The sequence below is a fragment of the Balaenoptera ricei genome, chromosome 3 (genome assembly GCF_028023285.1).
Source record: "Balaenoptera ricei isolate mBalRic1 chromosome 3, mBalRic1.hap2, whole genome shotgun sequence".
Lineage (NCBI taxonomy): Eukaryota > Metazoa > Chordata > Mammalia > Artiodactyla > Balaenopteridae > Balaenoptera > Balaenoptera ricei.
In genome coordinates, this window is record NC_082641.1 from 169,236,058 (window position 1) to 169,254,744 (window position 18,687).

General features: G+C 49.6%; 1 protein-coding gene across 1 annotated transcript; it reads left to right on the top strand.

The window, feature by feature from the left end:
* Positions 1 to 4,036: 4,036 nt before the first annotated feature.
* TMEM161A (transmembrane protein 161A) lies at positions 4,037 to 16,301 on the top strand. Its single transcript, XM_059918041.1, has 12 exons — positions 4,037 to 4,104; positions 6,959 to 7,062; positions 7,714 to 7,794; positions 8,190 to 8,287; positions 8,400 to 8,556; positions 9,408 to 9,559; positions 13,806 to 13,866; positions 13,963 to 14,106; positions 14,210 to 14,323; positions 14,465 to 14,639; positions 14,761 to 14,857; positions 15,471 to 16,301. The coding sequence occupies exons 1-12, from the start codon at positions 4,102 to 4,104 to the stop codon at positions 15,722 to 15,724; spliced, it is 1,440 nt and encodes a 479-aa protein (XP_059774024.1). The 5' UTR covers positions 4,037 to 4,101; the 3' UTR covers positions 15,725 to 16,301.
* The last annotated feature ends 2,386 nt before the right edge of the window (positions 16,302 to 18,687 follow it).

Here is an 18,687-nt window from a genome sequence, read left to right on the forward strand (position 1 = left end):
CCACGCTCTCTCAAGCCAATGCTCTGAGTCCAGACGACCAAAGTCACAAATAGTTAATCCCCTGCAAACAGACATCCACATGGACTCATATACAAAGACAAAAACACCCACAGAGACAAGGCAATCAACTATACATGATCCAGCCAAAACAATCTTGAGGGAAAAAAATGGAGCTGGAGGAATCAGACTCCCTGACTTCAGACTATACTACAAAGCTACAGTAATAAAGACAATATGGTACTGGCACAAAAACAGAAATATAGGTCAATGGAACAGGATAGAAAGCCCAGAGACAAACCCACGCACCTGTGGTCAACTAATCTATGACAAAGGAGGCAAGGATATACAGTGGAGAAAAGACAGTCCCTTCAATAAGTGGTGCTGGGAAAATTGGACAGCTACATGTAAAAGAATGAAATTAGAATACTCCCTAACACCATACACAAAAATAAACTCAAAATGGATTAAAGACCTAAATGTAAGACCAGAGACTATAAAACTCTTAGAGGAAAACATAGGAAGAACACTCTTTGACATAAATCACAGCAAGATCTTTTTTGACCCACCTCCTAGAGTAAAGGAAATAAAAACAAAAATAAATGGGACCTAATGAAACTTAAAAACTTTTGCACAGCAAAGGAAACTATAAACAAGACGAAAAGACAACCCTCAGAATGGGAGAAAATATTTGCAAATGAATCAATGGACAAAGGATTAATCTCCAAAATATATAAACAGTTCATGCAGCTCAATATTAAAAAAACAAACAACCCAATCAAAAAATGGGCAGAAGACCTAAATAGACATCTCTCCAAAGAAGACATACAGATGGCCAAGAGGCACATGAAAAGCTGCTCAGTATCACAGATTATTAGAGAAATGAAAATCAAAACTACAGTGAGGTATCACCTCACACCGGTTAGAATGGGCATCATCAGAAAATCTACAAACAACAAATGCTGGAGAGGGTGTGGAGAAAAGGGAACCCTCTTGCACTGCTGGTGGGAGTGTAAATTGATACAGCCACTATGGAGAACAGCATGGAGGTTCCTTAAAAAACTAAAAATAGAATTACCATATGACCAAGCAATCCCACTACTGGGCATATACCCAGAGAAAACCATAACTCAAAAAGACACATGCACCCCAATGTTCATTGCAGCACTATTTCCAATAGCTAGGTCATGGAAGCAACCTAAATGCCCATCAACAGATGAATGGATAAAGAAGATGTGGTACATATATACAATGGAATATTACTCAGCCATAAAAAGGAAAGAAATTGGGTCACTTGTAGAGATGTGGATGGACCTAGAACTGTCATACAGAGTGAAGTAAGTCAGAAAGAGAAAAACAAATATCGTATATTAATGCATGTATGTGGAACCTAGAAAAATGATACAGATGAGCCGGTTTGCAGGACAGAAGTTGAGACACAGATGTAGAGAACAGACGTATGGACACCAAGGGGGGAAAGCGGGGGGTGGGATGGTGGTGGTGGTGGGATGAATTGGGATATTGGGATTGACATATATACACTAATATGTATAAGATAGATAACTAATAAGAACCTGCTGTATAAAAAAAAATAATAAAATAACATTTTTTAAAAAGTGGAAAATTACCATTAAGCAAACACACAGGAATAATTGTTGCAATCAAGAATCATCGGGCTTCCCTGGTGGCGCAGTGGTTGAGAATCTGCCTGCCAAGGCAGGGGACACGGGTTTGAGCCCTGGTCTGGGAAGATCCCACATGCCGCGGAGCAACTAGGCCCGTGAGCCACAACTACTGAGCCTGCGCGTCTGGAGCCTGTGCTCCGCAACAAGAGAGGCCGCGATAGTGAGAGGCCTGTGCACCACGATGAAGAGTGCTCCCCGCTTGCTGCAACTGGAGAAGGCCCTCGCACAGAAACGAAGACCCAACACAGCCAAAAATAAAAATAAATAAATAAAATAAAGAATTATTTAAAAAAAAAAAAAGAGTAAAATATTAAAAAAAAAAAAAAAAAAAAAGAATCATCAATGGGCTTCCCTGGTGGTGCAGTGGTTAAGAATCTGCCTACCATTGCAGAGGACTCGGGTTCGAGCCCTGGTCCGGGAAGATTCCACATGCCGCGAAGCAACTAAGCCTGTGCGCCACAACTACTGAGCCTGTGCTCTGGAGCCCGCAAGCCACAACTAGAGAAAACCCGCACGCAACAACGAAGACCCAACACAGCCAAAAATAAATAAATAAATTAATTTAAAAAAATCATCAATAGATGCTAAAATTAGAGGTTTAAGGTATAATGAGAAACAAGATATTTGGTCAAGAAGCACCTGTCCACAAGGTAACTATTCATTACAAAGGGAAAACTAGTAAATTTACCATGGGGATGTCTGTCAGATAAATGATCAAAGATGACAGCAGTAATGAGACATAGTCCCCAAAATATAATTTATTCACTGTGAAGTCCCCTGCTTTCATTTTCCTTGTTATACTTGAAAGTCGCTAAGACAGTAGTATTAAATGTTCTCACCACACACAAAAAAAAGATAATTAGGTGATGGAGGTGTTAACCAATCCTATGGTGGTAATCATTTTGTAATATGTGTGTATCACAACATCACGTTTAAACTTACACAATGCTATATGCCAACTGTATCTCAATAACGCTGGAAAAAATTATACACAATCTAGGCTTTTGTTTAAATAAACTGTTTAATTTAGAACAATTTTAGATTTACAGAAAAACTGTGAACATAGTACAGAGAGTTCCCATATACCCCACACCCAGTTTCCCATATTATTAACACCTTGCATCAATATGGTACACTTGTGACAATTAATGAACCAATATTAAAAATTGTTATTCCTTAAAAAAAAAAAAAAACTAAACATGATCCACTCACAGCCCTCATAAAGACCCTCAGACAGTCACACCCACATAATATGTCCACGCTCAGGCAAACATACTTATACTTATCCATAGAAACAGAGCTGCAAAACTTGGGCTCAAAGCCTTTTCCTCTAAGCCTTGAAACAGAAAACATCAGATTCCTGAGGCTGACATTTAGTCCTTGATCTAGCCACGCCTGAAGCTGACAATGCTTTTGGAGTTTTCTGTTACGTGAGCTAAATTTTTCCCTTTTTTGCTGGAACCCATTTAAGTTGGACTTTTTTGTTTGTTTGTTTGTTTGTTTGCAACCAGGGTTCTGGCTGATAGAGATAAATAAGGCTTTTGCCAGGTGACAAAAAAGGGGGGAGTGGGGGAGGAAGGAGCCACCCCAAGATGGAAGATGGCATTTACAGAGGCCTGGAGATATCAGAAAGCATGACCTGTGGCTAGCTGTACTATAGCGCGTACAATAGTGTTGGCGGCAGATTGAAGTCAGGCAGAGGGGTCTGAATTCAGTCTGAGCAATTGGAATCTAGTCATTGGGGGCCACCGAATGTTCTTCTTTTTTAATTTATTTTTAATTTATTTATTTTTGCCTGCCTTGGGTCTTCCTTGCTGTGCGTGGGCTTTCTCTAGTTGTGGCGAGAGGGGGCTACTCTTTGTTGCAGTGCACGGGCTTCTCATTGCGGTGTCTTCTCTTGTGGACCACGGGCTCTAGGCCCGCGGGCTTCAGTAGTTGTGGCTCGGGGACTCTAGAGCACAGGCTCAATAGCTGTGGCGCTCGGGCTCAGTTGCTCCGCCGCTTGTGGGATTTTCCTGGACCAGGGCTCGAACCCGTGTATGCAGGCGGATTCTTAACCACTGCACCACGAAGGAAGCCCCCACCAAATATTCTTGATCGGGGGAGTTCCACGCTCAGAACTCCCCAGCGGGAGACAGTGATTGGATGAATAAGTGTATTCCACTCAAACGTGCGAAATAGGTGCAGGTGAGGAGACCCCGGTCGGAGCTCGTTGAGCAACTTTGAACTATAACTTCCGGCATGCAATGCGAGAGACTCCTTGTCCTCCTGATTTGCTCCCCCCCCCCCCCGGCTCCAAGCCTGACGATTGGTTGGATGGGCTGCTTGTCAGACCAAACACGGGTTTTGATTGGTCGAGTTCAAGCTGTGCTCCGAGCTCCAGGCCCATGGGTCCCGGCACAGCGCTCCAGCAGGCAACATGGTAAGCCGGCAACTCAGCATGGGGGGCCCTGAGGGGCTAGGGGTTCCGCCGAGGGGGATCCGGGGAGACACCGAGGAGACCGGGATCCCTTTGTGGGCACTGAGGTCTCTGAGGGATTTGGGATCGCGCTGAGGGCCGTGTTTCCCTCTCTGGGGTCAGGGTCTTACTGCGGGACCTATGAGGGGGTGGGGGGTTGTACAAGGGAACTGGAAGGCCTTGAGCGTTCTGGGCTTCGGACAAGTCCCTGGGGGGCCCTCTAGGGGCCTGGGGTTCTGCTGAGGGTGTCGTCCCGTGGAGGGTACTGGGGATTTGAACACCTTCGGAGCCCCGTGAGGGAGATCTGGGGTCCCCCTGGGGCCCACTCTGGGGATGGTGTCCTGCGGGAGCGTGGGGGCCGCGCCGACAGGGTCCATCGGGGCTCCCTACGGGTGTGGCGTGTGCCGAAGGACTAGGGAGAATCCTGAGAGGAGGGGGCCATGCGGAGGGGATCTGGGTGGGCTCAGAGCGGGGGAGGGTCCCAGAATTGGAGACGGCACAGTTGGAACCCTCAGGTCTCGCGTGGTTCTGGGTCCAACCCATTGAGTTTATTCTTCAAGCTTAGCCTGGCCCCTGTGGGTCAGGCGGGTGCTGGGCGAGGGCGGAGACCCACCAGCCCCTAGGACTGGACAGAGGGAGAGAGAGGATGGAGGGGCCAGGAAGGCGGCCTGACCTTGCTTGGGGTGGGGGGTGACCCCGAGGAGGGGCGTTGGAGGTGGGTCTGAAGTAAGAGCATTGACGGAAGGGGTTGATGAAAGTGGATGTCGTTCCAGGGTGCGGGACGCTGTGGGAGGTGAGGGGAAGGGCTCTCGGAAACGGGATAGAGGAAAGTCGCATTGATGTTACTTAGCAGGATTCTGGGATCACAGATCCAGGAAGGAGCTTTGAGCTGAGGAGGGACATGGGCTGATGGGATGCTTCAGAGATCTTTGGAGATCTGCAGAGCGTGGACCCTAAGACTGGAGGCTGCTGGGGGTGGGCGGTGCGAAACATCCCTGGATGGACCTCGGGAGCCTTAGGTGGAGGGATGCATGTCTTCCCTCCTTCCCTTCTCTTCCTTCTTCATCCTTCCTCCCTCTTCTTCTTCCTTCCTCTCTCTCCCTCTCCTTCCTTTGTAACGTCCTTCCTCTCCAAGTGCTGGGATCGCAGTTTGAACCATGGGTCTCCTCCCTGGGAGGTGTCCGAGGGTAATGGGGTCAGCGATGGAGAGCCCGGGGGTCTGGAAGGGTCTCTGAGACCCGAATGGTTGGGCGCAGAGGACGCCGGGGGAGAGAGCCGGGCAGTGAGGTGCGTTGGTCCTGAGCTGGGTCCGCCTGGCCTTGCGGGCTGAGGAGTGGAGTTGGACGTTTACTATGAGACTGGGAAGGGCCTGGGCCGCCTGGAGGAGCCAAAAACCGTGTCCACGGGAGTGATGGGTCGGTGCTGGGGCCTCCAGGGAAGGGCCTGGAGGAGGCATGGTCTGCGAGCTCGGCAGAGAGGTTCTGCCAGGGGATGATGGGTCACAAGGGAGAGGTGTCTGGAGAGCCAGGGAGGCTCTGGGGAGCAGCTGCTGGGAGGTGCTGGGTTTCCAGGAAGGAGTGGAGGAGGGGTCCTGGGAGGAAGGGCGGGGCCGCTTCGAGGGGCCCAACTGTGCTCTGGGTCATTAATACCTGCTAGCCAGTCTGCACTTGGGTGGGGGGAGGTGAGCAGTGAGACCAGAAAGATGACGCCCCACCTCATTATTGAAAAAATGTTCCTGGTCTCAGTTTACAAGTCACGGCATAGAGAACATATCCTATTAGTCTTTTATTTTAATGATGGATTTCTCAGCAGTCATTCTGAATTACAGTGCTAGGCCCGATAGCCATCACATTAGAGCTTTCCCTGTTAAAGTTAGCTTATTTTTGCCTGATTAAAGGATAATTTTAATAATTAGTTTTAATATTAATGTAATCTTTATTTCATTTTAGTTGTTAATACCATAGTACTAGCAGACAGCCCTCCTGAGCACTTAATTTTACATAATTACTGATAGCAAATTGGTATTTACTGCATTCAAGCAGGAAAACCCAGCTTCAGACTGATTACCAGAAACATTTTTTCTAAAACGTTTTAAAATAAGTATATGAAAATGTGTAATGAATTGTTGTTTAAAAGTTTGTTAGTAGAACTTGGTAAGAAAATTCCTAATTAAAAAAAGTCATCCCACTCAAACGTGTAAGTCTTTATCCTTAAACAGGTAGTGGGGCCAGAAATAGACCGCTTTCCTCCTTGGTTGATTACAAAGGGAGGGAGAGGGAGAGAGGGTGACTTCAATTATCAGGGATAATTTAAGAAGGGAAAGACTTGGGGGACAGAGCCACCTGGGTGAACGTTGAAACGACAAGCTCACCTGAGACACAGTTACAAAAACTGCGTCCGTGGGACTGTGGGAGAAGAGCGCTTCCACTGGGTGTGCCCGGCTCGTAGTAGGTCCAGAAGGTGGTCGTGAGAGTACACGAAACAAAATAGGAAGCACCCCATTTCCAGATGAGGAAACTGAGGCTTGGGGAGATTTAAATCCTTAGCACAAGGAGGAAAGCGAGCCCCAGTGTCTGCTCCAGCACGTGCTCTCCGCCGCCCCACACCCCAGCCAGGTGGTGGGGAGGGACGTGCGTTTTGCTGGGGCTCCCAGGGTTGGGTCTGAGCCCAACCCAGGACCTTTCCCCAAGAAGCAGCTTGAGCCAGGGTGGCCCTGCCTCCGCCACCTGGCCCCAGCGTCTCTATAAATAGCCGGGGTTCCGAGGCGTGAGCTTGTGATCCTCTGGCTGGCACTGCCCTTCACGTTTCCTCCCCCCAGGCTGTCCTTGGAGTGCAGCTGGTGGTGACGTTGCTCACTGCCACCCTCATGCATAGGCTTGCACCACACTGCTCCTTCGCGCGCTGGCTGCTCTGCAATGGCAGGTGAGCCACACCCCCTCCCCGGGCGGTGGGCGGAGCCCCTAAGGCCCCGCCCTCCCTGGTTTTTCTCCTAGCCCTGCTTGAAGCCCTGCAAGACGAGGTTTTTTTGTTTTGTTTAAAAAAAAAAAAACAAACCCAACTTTGTTGAGATGTAATTGACGTACAATCTGCAAATATTTGAAATACACAGTTGGATCAATTTTGACAGATTGTACACATCGCTCAGACCATCTCCACACTCAGAAGAGCAGCTGCTTCCCCCACTCCTGCTCCCCTTCATCCCTACTCTAGCTGTAGATCTGTTTCCTGAAACTTTTTTTGTCCCGGTTTGGGTTTCGGACCCTTTCTGAGAATCTGGTGGAAATTGTGAACTCTCTAGGGCAATTCACATGGCAGTTCCTCCAGGAGAGTTAGCCAGCAGATTCTGGGATGTCTAGGACCCCTGCTGCACTCCGCTAACCAACCCCCCAGCCCACCTCCCCGGCCTTCCCCTGGCTTTGGATGGCCCCTACCCATCCTGTCCCAGGCTTTTGGGGGGCCAGGCTTCCCTCTGACTACAGTTCCTGCTTTGATCCCCCCCCGCACCCAAGGTTCACTGCTTTGGTCCCCCCCTCCCATGCCCAAGCTTTCCTGACTGCCTGTCTCTGCCCTCAGTCTCTTCCGATACAAGCACCCTTCCGAGGAAGAGCTTCGGGCCCTGGCGGGGAAGCAGAGGCCCAGAGGCAGGAAGGAGCGGTGAGTGAACCCCCAGCCTTAGGTAAGTGGCTCCCTTCCAGGGGAGGCCATGAGGGCACAGGGCCTTCCCTGCCCACTTCCAGGCACTGCTCTGGGCACAGGAGAATTGGGGACACCCCAGGCTGAGGAGATGGTCACTGTCATTCACTGGTTGCCTCCAGTTGGCGTCTAATGCTTATTGGAAGTTTGCTCTGGGCCAGCCCTATGGGTAGGTGGTGGCCACACCCTGGCATTCAGAGGACACCCAGGCTGGGGGAGAAGGTACCTCCTAGGCCTCCTGTGCTCTGAGGGTGACATGGTAGAGCCTCTCAGGCTGGGGTGGGGTGGACCACCATGGCTGCCTGGGGAGGGGAGGATGGAGGGTGCTGTTCTGACACATTCCCCCCTCCTCCCAGGTGGGCCAATGGCTATAGTGAGGAGAAGCCGTTATCCGTGCCCCGAGACACCCCTTTCCAGCTGGAGACCTGTCCCCTCACAGCCGTTGATGCCCTCGGTAACAGCTGGGTCCCCAACTCCCCTGCCCCTTGGCTCACACCCTGGTGGGGTTGGTGGGGGGAGCATCCTGGGCGGGCTAAGCTGGGGGCTCAATTGCATGCTCCCCGCAGTCCTGCGCTTCTTCCTGGAGTACCAGTGGTTTGTGGACTTCGCGGTGTACTCGGGTGGCGTGTACCTCTTCACAGAGGCCTACTACTATGTGCTGGGCCCTGCCAAGGAGACCAACATCGCTGTGTTCTGGTGCCTGCTCACCATCGCCTTCTCTATGTATCCTTCCTCGTAGCTCCCCAGGTGGGGAAGGTGGAGGCATGTGGAAGCTGGACCCCAGGCTCCTTGTCACCCCAGAAACTCAGTGGTGTAAAGCAGTCACTATTTTATGTTTTCCTGGGCCAGGGCTCAGCTGGGTTGCCTCATATCTGCTCCATGTGGGCTTGCCTTTCAGCAGTCTAGAGCAAGCTTCCTCACCACAGGGGCCAGGAAGGAAAAGGGGGCACTGCAGGCCTCCTGAGGCTTTGCCTGAAGTCGGTCCACCCCAGCCCTGTCCATTCTCTGGGTCAAAGCAACTCAGCAGTCCAGAACAGATGCAGGGGCTGGCAAAGAGACGTCCCTTCTGTAATTTTTTTAGGAAGCTGCATAGAGAGCAGAGAGGCAAAACTGTGACTGAGGACCCAAGTCGGAGACAATGTCCTTGTGGAATGGGCTTGCAAAGAAGGGCAGATTGGAGATAGAGACTTGTATTTCTTGCAGCCTCTCAGAGGAACGGGAAACTCAGGAGCTGTGAATTCAGCCAGGAGGCTGAGTGGGTCAGGGAGACTTGACCTCCTGACAGACAGACAGACAGAGGCAGAGTTGGCCATTTCTAACTGACCACCGGCAGTGTGATGAGGCCAAGCTGGAGGCCTGGCTCAGGACCGCCCGCTCGCTGATGACACAGGCCTGAACAGCAGTGAGCCTCGTGTCCTGGGCTTGCCCAGCAACTCACTCCTCTGCTCCCCAGGACTCCAAGCCTGAACTTCCATGTTTGTGATCTGGAGTCGGGGGGGCGGTCACTGGTTGGGGGGTGGGGGTGGGGGAGGGGTCACTACAGGCACTGGAGGCCTCCTTAGCTCTGCCCCCAGCAAGGTGTTCCTGACCGTGACCCGGCTGTACTTCAGTGCAGAGGAGGGGGGCGAGCGCTCAGTCTGCCTCACCTTCGCCTTCCTCTTCCTCCTCCTGGCCATGCTGGTGCAGGTGGTGCCGGAGGAGACCCTTGAGCTGGGCCTGGAGCCAGGTATGTGCAGTCTGGGGCCTGGGGTCTCCGCCTCCATCACTGCCTCATGTAAGCTGGCGAAGGCGGGGTTTAAGTGGCTTTTCCACCTGCACAGTAGGTGAAGGAAGGGACCCCTGGGGCCCGAGCAGTCTCCATGGGTAATTTGGGGGAGGAAATAGATAATGGTATAAAATTCATAAAGTACAAGAGGATATAGAATGAAAATCATCCTTCTACGCTGGTTCTCCTCCCCAGAGGAAACCTAGGGCACCACATTCCCATATTCACATAAAACAGTAGTGTATATGTCTCTATGCCTTGTCTTTTTCCCTTAGAAACAATAAATATTATTATCATATTAAGCGAAGTAAGTCAGACATAAATGAACTTATTTCAAAACAGAAATAGAGTCACAGACATAGAAAAGAAACTTATGGTTACCAAAGGGGAAAGTGGGATCAGGGGGAGATAAATTAGGAGTTTGGGATTAACATATACACACTACTATAGATAAAATAGATAAACAACAGGGACTACTGTATGGCACAGGGAACTATATTCAATATCTTGTAATAACCTATAATGGAAAAGACTCTTAAAAAGAATATATGTACATATGAATATATATATATATATATATCTGAATCACTTTGCTGTACTGTAAATGAACTATACTTCAATTAAGTATTGGAGGTTGTCCCTAAATGCTATGTACAGTAAATGTATGTTACAGTAACATAGTAATAGTAACTTGATGCTACATTTTGTAACAGCTATACAATATTTCACTTTATGGATTTGCTGTGGTTATTTAACCAGGTCCCAATTTATGGACATTTAAGTCTTTCCGCTATTAAATGTTGTTGCACAAAACCATGTTGTACTACAATGTTGTACAAGAACAGCCTTGTGCTTGTGACCCTGTGCAAGAAAGTGCATTTATAATTTTAATAATGTTGCAAAATTGCCCTTCAGAAAGAGATGTATGAACACGCATATTTCCCCACATCCTCTCCAATATGTTCTCTCAGACTTTTTTGTCTTGGGTGATCTGATAGGTGAAAATATAAGTGAGGTTGAGCATCTTTTCATATGTTGAAGAGTCATTTCTATTGCCCTTCTGGAAAAGGTTTGTTCTTTTGCCTAGTTTTCTACTGGGATGTCGAACAGTTTATTGATTTGTAGGAGTTCTTTGTATATTAAGGAAATTAGCCTTTATGTGTGATACGATTTGTAAATATTTTTTCTTAGTTTCTCATTTTTCTTTTGACTTTCTCTGCTTCTTGAATGATCTTTTAAAAATATAATTTGGATCACTTTTCTGCCTGACACCAGACTCTAATGGTCTTTTGATAAAGATAAAAATACTCACCATGGCCCACATGGTCCTGCTGACTCCTTGAGCTTTATCATAACCAATTCTTCTCACCTTTCAATTTTTAAATTATATAATGAATATATATAAAAGAATATATATATATATATTACAAAGCCAAATAATGTAAATACCTATGAATCCACCTCTCCCATACAATAGGCTGCCTTTTTGTTTTGTTAATAGCTTCCTTCACTGTGCAAAAGCTTTTTAGTTTGATGTAGTCCCATTTGTTTATTTTTGCTTTTGTTTGCCTTGCCTGAGGATGCATGTTCAAAAAAATATTGATAAGACCAATGTCAAAGAATGTACCACCTATGTTTTCTTCTAGGAGTTTTGTGGTTTCTTGTCCTACATTTAAGTCTTTAATCCATTTTCAGTCTATTTTTGTATATGGTGTGAGAAAGTAGTGCACTTTGATTTTTTTGCATGTAGCTGTCCAGTTTTCCCAGCACCATTTATCAAAGAGGCTGTCTTCTCCCCATTGTATATTCTTGTCTCCTTTGTTATAGGTTAATTGACCATGTAAGAGTGCTCCATGTGTTCTTTTTTTTAATTTATTTAATTAATTAATTAATTTATTAATTTATTTATTTATTTATGGCTGTGTTGGGTCTTCGTTTCTGTGCAAGGTCTTTCTCTAGTTGCGGCAAGTGGGGGTCACTCTTCATCGCGGTGTGCGGGCCTCTCACTGTCGCAGCCTCTCTTGTTGTGGAGCACAGGCTCCAGACGCGCAGGCTCAGCAATTGTGGCTCACGGGCCATGTTGCTCCGCGGCATGTGGGATCTTCCCAGACCAGGGCTCGAACCCGTGTCCCCTGCATTGGCAGGCAGATTCTCAACCACTGCACCACCAGGGAAGCCCCCATGTGTTCTTGATTAACATATATTCCCTGCCTCTATGTGTCCAATAAAGTCAAATCCCCATCTTTCCTAACTTCTTGTTTCTGACGCATCAGTCATTAAAAGGTTAATCTCCCTCTGGGATGATTTCTCCCAGAGGGAGACCATTTCGATTTCGACATCTCGATTTCTCCAGGTAGTGCTGTCAGTGTTTTCTTTATGTATTTTGAGGCTAATTGACAAAGTGTTTACAAGTTTAAAATTGCTACGTCTTCCTGGCAAATCAGCCATTTTTTCATGATGTATGGACCCATTTTGATTCTAATAATACTTCCATCTTAGTCTAGTTTGTCTGGTATTAATATAGCCTTTCCAGCTTTCTTCCTTCCTTTCTTCCTCCCTCCTTCCCTCCCTCCCTCCCTCCCTTCCTTCCTTCTTCCTTCTTTTCTTTTTAAATTGATCTATACTTGACATATTATATTAGTTTCAGGTGTACAACATAATGATTCAATATTTGTGTATACTGCAAAATGAGCACCACAATAAGTCTAGTTAACATCCATCACTGCACATAGTTACAATTTTTTTTTCTTGTGATGAGAACTTTTAAGATCTACTTGCTTAGCAACTTTCAAATATACAATACTACCTTTCTTTTGATTAGTATTTGTTATATCTTTTTGACATCCCTTTACTTTCAACCTTCCAGTGACCTCATGTTGAGGTATGTCTACTTTAAAAAAAAATAATAATAAATATATAGATATAGGTATTTTCTTTCTTTATTTTCTTTATTTTTTAATTTGGCCATGCTGCATGGCTTGTGGGATCTTGGTTCCATGACCAGGGATTGAACCTGCGCCCTCAGCAGTGAAATCTCAGAGTCCTAACCACTGGACTGCCAGGGAATTCCCTATCTGGATATTTTCCATCAAGTCTGATAGTCTGTATCATTTAACTTCAAAGTTTAATCCACTTACATTTATTGTGATTTCTGACATATTTGGCCTTGTCTCTACCATCTTACATTTTCACTTTCTATTTGTTCCTTTTCTTTTGTGCTGTTGACAGTGGCTGCCAGCTTAATTGTCCTTCCTTTTAGGTGACCTGTCATAACTTCTGACTGCTTTGTGAGCTCTTTGTTTTTGGTATTCTGCAGTTTTGCCACAGTGTGTCTAGGTATGGATTTCTTTGTATTTATCTGGTTTTATACACTTTGTATGTATCATCCATTCTGCAGACTTCTCATTAATTCCCTTTCAATATCTCTTCTTCATTCTCTCTTCTCTCCCTTTGGGGTTCAGACTTGACTTATATTGAACTTCTTATTCTGTCCTCTTTATCTCTTAATCTTCCGTCACATTTCCCACCTTCCTGTCTTTCTGAGTTGGAATCTGAGTGATTTCTTCAGATCCAATTCATTAGTTCCTTCTTTGGCTCCTTCTAAGATGCTGTTTAACAACTTATCACTTCAATAATTATATTTTCCTTTTGGAAGAGCTTAATTGATTCCTTTGCAAATCCACCTGGTCCTCTGAGGTAGTCTCATGTCACCTGTTCTGTGATTCCAACTTTTATTTTCCTCAGGCATTTCACACAGAAGCCTTGCAGTCTAAACTTGTCCTTTGTTTTTTTTTCTCCTGACTCACCTTTATGGTAATTTGTTGCCTTGTGTGTTTGGTGACTTTGGTTGTGAACTCATATTATTTGCTTTTACTCCGTGGAAAATGTTGGGGCCTGAACTGAGAATTCTTTCCAGGACTTTGATTTCCTCCTGTGGAGCCCTTCATGACCCTCCAGCCTCGGGGAAGCTCAGACTCAGTGCCCTCCACCCCCATGTCCCTCAGTCCAATCAAGGGTGTCTGCCTAGCACATTCTCCTGAGCTTCACATAACTGGAGAACAAAATTGTCCTCATGCTTGTCACAGGGCCTGGCTGCCACTAGTGTGTTCCTACCTGGGGAACGAAAGGATGTCTGGGAGGGGGGCAGAGTAGGCTCTGAGGCCCCAGGGATCTATTTTGGACACCTCCCTCTCTTTGTCTTCCCCAGGCCTGGCCAGTATGACCCAGAATTTGGAGCCACTTCTGAAGACACAGGGCTGGGACTGGGCGTGAGTCCTGGGAAGGGAGGGGGAGCAGCGGCATGCTGTGACCTGCAGGCAGGGTGCTGACCTGCCGCGGGGCCCTGACCCTTCTCTTTTTCCCAGTCTTCCTCTGGTCAAGCTGGCCATCCGCGTGGGGCTGGCGGCAGTGGGCTCCATGCTGGGTGCCTTCCTCACCTTCCCAGGCCTGCGGCTGGCCCAGACCCACCATGATGCACTGACCATGTCGGAAGACCGGCCCATGCTGCAGTTACGTGGGGGACCAGGTGGATGGAGGGTTAGGGCGCCTAGGGGAGGGGCCGGTGGGGATGGTGGGTGCCCAAGCCTACCCGCTCTGCGCCCTTGCCCCCAGGTTCCTTCTGCACACCAGCTTCCTGTCCCCCCTGTTTGTCCTGTGGCTCTGGACCAAGCCCATGGCGCGGGACTTCCTGCACCAGGCTCCCTTTGGGAGCACGTCCTTTTCTCTGTGCGTATGGAAGTGGGAGGCAGGGCAGCTGGGGCCCCCTCTGGGTACTCCAGACTCTGAGGCTAAGGGAGGAGTGGGTCCTGGGGGAGGATCCTGGGGCAGAGGGCAGCCTCACTAGCCCCCTCGCCCCTCTCGGCGCAGGCTGTCCGACTCGGCCTTCGACTCGCTGCGTCTCTGGATGCTGGTGGCACTGTGCCTGCTGCGGCTGGCGGTGACCCGGCCCCACCTGCAGGCCTACCTGTGCCTGGCCAAGGCTCGAGTGGAGCAGCTGCGGCGGGAGGCCGGCCGCATCGAGGCCCGAGAGATCCAACGGCGGGTACCGGCGCGGGGGGCGGGGAGGGAACCTGGGCCTCAGGGCGGGGTTCCCTGTCCCTCAGGCGTGGGGTTACCCGGAGCCCGAAGGTCCCCTGCTGCAGCCACTGCTACCTGTCCACCAGGTGGTGCGGGTGTACTGCTACGTGACAGTCGTGAGCCTGCAGTACCTGAGTCCGCTCATCCTCACACTCAACTGCACGCTGCTGCTCAAGACGCTGGGTGAGAACCCGCCTGGGCGACGGCGGGGGCGGGGTCTGGAGTTGGAGCGGGGCGGGGCTGAGCCTGGAACGAGGGGCTGCAGTTGTAGTTGGGTGGGAGAGGGGAGGGGAGGGCCGGAGATTGAGCGAGGCGGGGGCGGGGCCTGGCTATAGAGGGGGCGGGGCAGAGGCTGGAGGGCCCTGAGATGGGGCGAGGTCAGAGGCGGAGCCTGGGGTGGGGCCCGAAGCTGAGGTGCGGGCAGAGCCTGGGGTAGCCGAGGCGGTGGAAGGAGGCAGAGCCTACTGGCCATACTGGCCAGGCCTGGGGAAGACAAAGAGAGGGAGGTGTCCAAAATAGACCCCTGGGGCCTCAGAGCCTACTCTGCCCCCCTCCCAGACATCCTTTCGTTCCCCAGGTAGGAACACACTAGTGGCAGCCAGGCCCTGTGACAAGCATGAGGACAATTTTGTTCTCCAGTTATGTGAAGCTCAGGAGAATGTGCTAGGCAGACACCCTTGATTGGACTGAGGGACATGGGGGCGGGGCGGGTGAGTGTCAGCATGGGTGGGGGTCCTGGAGGCCAACTCCGCCTGCGCCTCCACCCATCCCTCCCTCCACCCTCTTTCTCTCGCAGGCGGCTACTCCTGGGGCCTGGGCCCCGTCCCCCCGCTGTCCCCCACCCCGTCCTCAGCCCGCGATGGCCCGGTCGGCCCCGAGGAGGATGAGGCCCAGCAGATCGTGGCCCTGATCGCCGGGGTCCTGGGCAGCTTGCTCACGCCACTCTTCCTCCGCGGCGTCCTCGCCTTCCTCATCTGGTGGATCGCCACCTGCCAACTGCTCTCCAGCCTCTTCGGCCTGTACTTCCACCAGCATCTGGCGGGCTCCTAGCCCGCCTGCAGACACTCCTGCGGCCCCAAGGTCTGGTCCTGGTCCAGCGGGGCGCGGGCCACCCCCTCTGTGTCCCCAGGTGCAAGGTGGTCCTGGGAGTCCCAGATGCGTCCGCTGTGCCAGTCCCCTTCACTGCATGCCTGAGCCGTGGCCACGCCTTGGACCCTGAGCTTCTGTCTAGAAACTGATTCCCCAGGCCCAGAGGCAGAGGGTCCCACGGCCAGCCATTGTTCCCAGATTGCACGTGCCCAGTTTGACTGCAGTGGCGGTGGGCATGGGGGTGGGAGGGGGCACTATTCTGAACAAATAAAGGAGCAAGCCACTTTTTTTTTTTAATTAATTCAATTAATTTATTTTTGGCTGCTTTGGTTCTTTGTTACTGCGTGCGGGCTTTCTCTAGTTGCGGCGAGTGGGGGCTACTCTTTGTTGTGGTGTGTGGGATTCTCATTGCAGTGGCTTCCCTTGTTGCGGAGCACGGGCTCTAGGCGTGTGGGCTTCAGTAGTTGTGGCGCGTGGGCTCAGTAGTTGTGGCTTGCGGGCTCTAGAGCGCAGGCTCAGTAGTTGTGGCACACGGACTTAATTGCTCCACGGCATGTGGGATCTTCCAGGACCAGGGCTCGAACCCGTGTCTCCTGCATTGGCAGGTGGATTCTTAATCACTGCGCCACCAGGGAAGCCCGAGCGAGCCGCTTTTTACAAAAAGGATTCAGGTGGTTTGGGAGGCGGCTTTCTGCATGCTGTCAGGTTAAGTAGTGCAGGCTGGGTGGGGAGTCCGGGGCTTCAGTGCTGAAAGAAGGGAATGATGGAGGGAGAGCATAGCAAAGGCCTGGGAGGAAGAAATGAAGAGAGAATGAAAGGGGGTGAGAAGAAATGGACAAAGGGTGAGAAGTGAGAGAAATGGGGGAGAGGGAGGTGGGTGAGCCCATGGTACTGGGCAGGGGACCATGGGGGATACCGCCCTCTTCCACAAGTACAGGGGGACTGCTTTCTTATCAAGGTCACACACAGCAAATGAGCACATTGTTGAGGCCATGGTGACTCAGGAGAACGAGGATGAGGGGCCATCACCGACTGGCATTTTCCTGTAGCTGTGGTCATGCGGTGGGAAACCCGTGTGTGTGCATGTGTGTATTCTAATGTACGTGTTGTTAAAATCCAACTGAGTACATTTTAAAGATCTTATTGGCTTTATATAACAATTCATGAATCGGGCTGCATCCAATCCAGCAGATAGAAAGGAGTTCTGAGGAGCTGCATAAAAGACTTTTGTAAGGCAGAAGGGAGTGGGAACAAGGAAGTTATATTAGCGAAAAGTGGACTTGTGGCAAGGTCCCTTTCCTTTAGGGAATGGCAGCTGTCTATCAGGTAGATCACCTCACTCATGCTGATCAGGCGATTTCTGATTGACTGGTTTCAGAGTCCATTTCTGGACGAGCTGAAACTGTAATTAAGTCTCGGTTTGGTGACATAAGCCTTAGCATAAGTGACTCTATTTTGAGCCCGTCTTGTTTCTTTCACAATGTAAGCTATGTAATCTTTTAGCATATGTAAAATGTACATTAAGAATAAAAAAGACAAGGTGGGGGCTTCCCTGGTGGCGCAGTGGTTGGGAGTCTGTCTGCCAATGCAGGGGACACGGGTTCGAGCCCTGGTCTGGGAAGATCCCACATGCCGCGGAGCAACTAGGCCCGTGAGCCACAACTACTGAGCCTGCGCGTCTGGAGCCTGTGCTCCGCAACAAGAGAGGCCGCGATAGTGAGAGGCCTGCGCACCGCGATGAAGAGTGGCCCCCACTTGCTACAACTAGAGAAAGCCCTCACACAGAAACGAAGACCCAACACAGCCAAAAATAAATAAATAAGTAAATTAAAAAAAAAAATAATAATAATAATAATGCTTAAAAAAAAAAAAAAAAAAAAAAAAAAAAAAAAAAAAAAGACAAGGTGGGACTAACCTGGTGGTCCAGTGGTAAAGAATACGCCTACCAACGCAGGGGACGTGGGTTCGATCCCTGGTTGGGGAACTAAGATCCCGCATGCTGCGGGGCAACTAAGCCCGTGCGCCACAACTACTGAGCTTACGCGCCTCAACTAGAGAGCTGGCGTGCTGCAAACAACAGAGCCCACGCGCCCTGGAGCCTGCAGGCCACAACTAGAGGGAAGCCCACGCACCGCAATGAAGAGCCCGTGTGCTGCAACGAAAGATCCTGCATGCCTTAACAAAGATACAGCGTGCTGCAACTAAGACCCAATGCAGCCAAATAAATAAATTAATAAATAAATATTAAAAAAAAAAAAAAAAAGACGACAAAGCAAAGCCATTTCCCTCACCAGGGTGGAAGCCAAGGGCCTAAGTGATGGTGTGGGACCCAGCATACCTGCCCAGCCAATGCAGCGAGCGTGACCCACCTCGGGGCCTTGAGCTTTGCTCCAGGCTCCCTCACCTGTGTGTGTCACCTGAGGGGAGAAGCGCCCTCACCGACCTCTCCTCCCAAGCCCAGCTGCCCCACTGATTTGCTACATATCTTATACAAGAACCACCAACAGGGAGCATGATTTCACTTAGGGAAGTGAGGTTATAACCAGATACCCGAAGAAAGTGCTGACATGTGGGGCGGGGGAGCCGGGAATGCTGTTGTCCTGGCCCCTAGACGGGTGTTTGACTTTTGAAACTCTGTGCTTCTGTTGTGTGGATAAAAATGAAAAGTGTGTTAAACACAAGGCTTAAGGCGAACTAAATGCATCCTCTCGTGTTGATCCTTCTCAAAACACTAGTAAAAGTATAGAGGCTACAGAACATTCCGAAGGTAGGAATTAAGGGAGGAGCCACAATTGACTGCCTGGTCCATGGATGCCAAACCCAAAGCCCAGCCAGATTTACCTCTAGAACCTTCCATAGGCACTGAGTGCACCAGGCCCCACTGGGCTGGGCTGAAGATGGCAGTGGAATATGGAGGCCTCTGG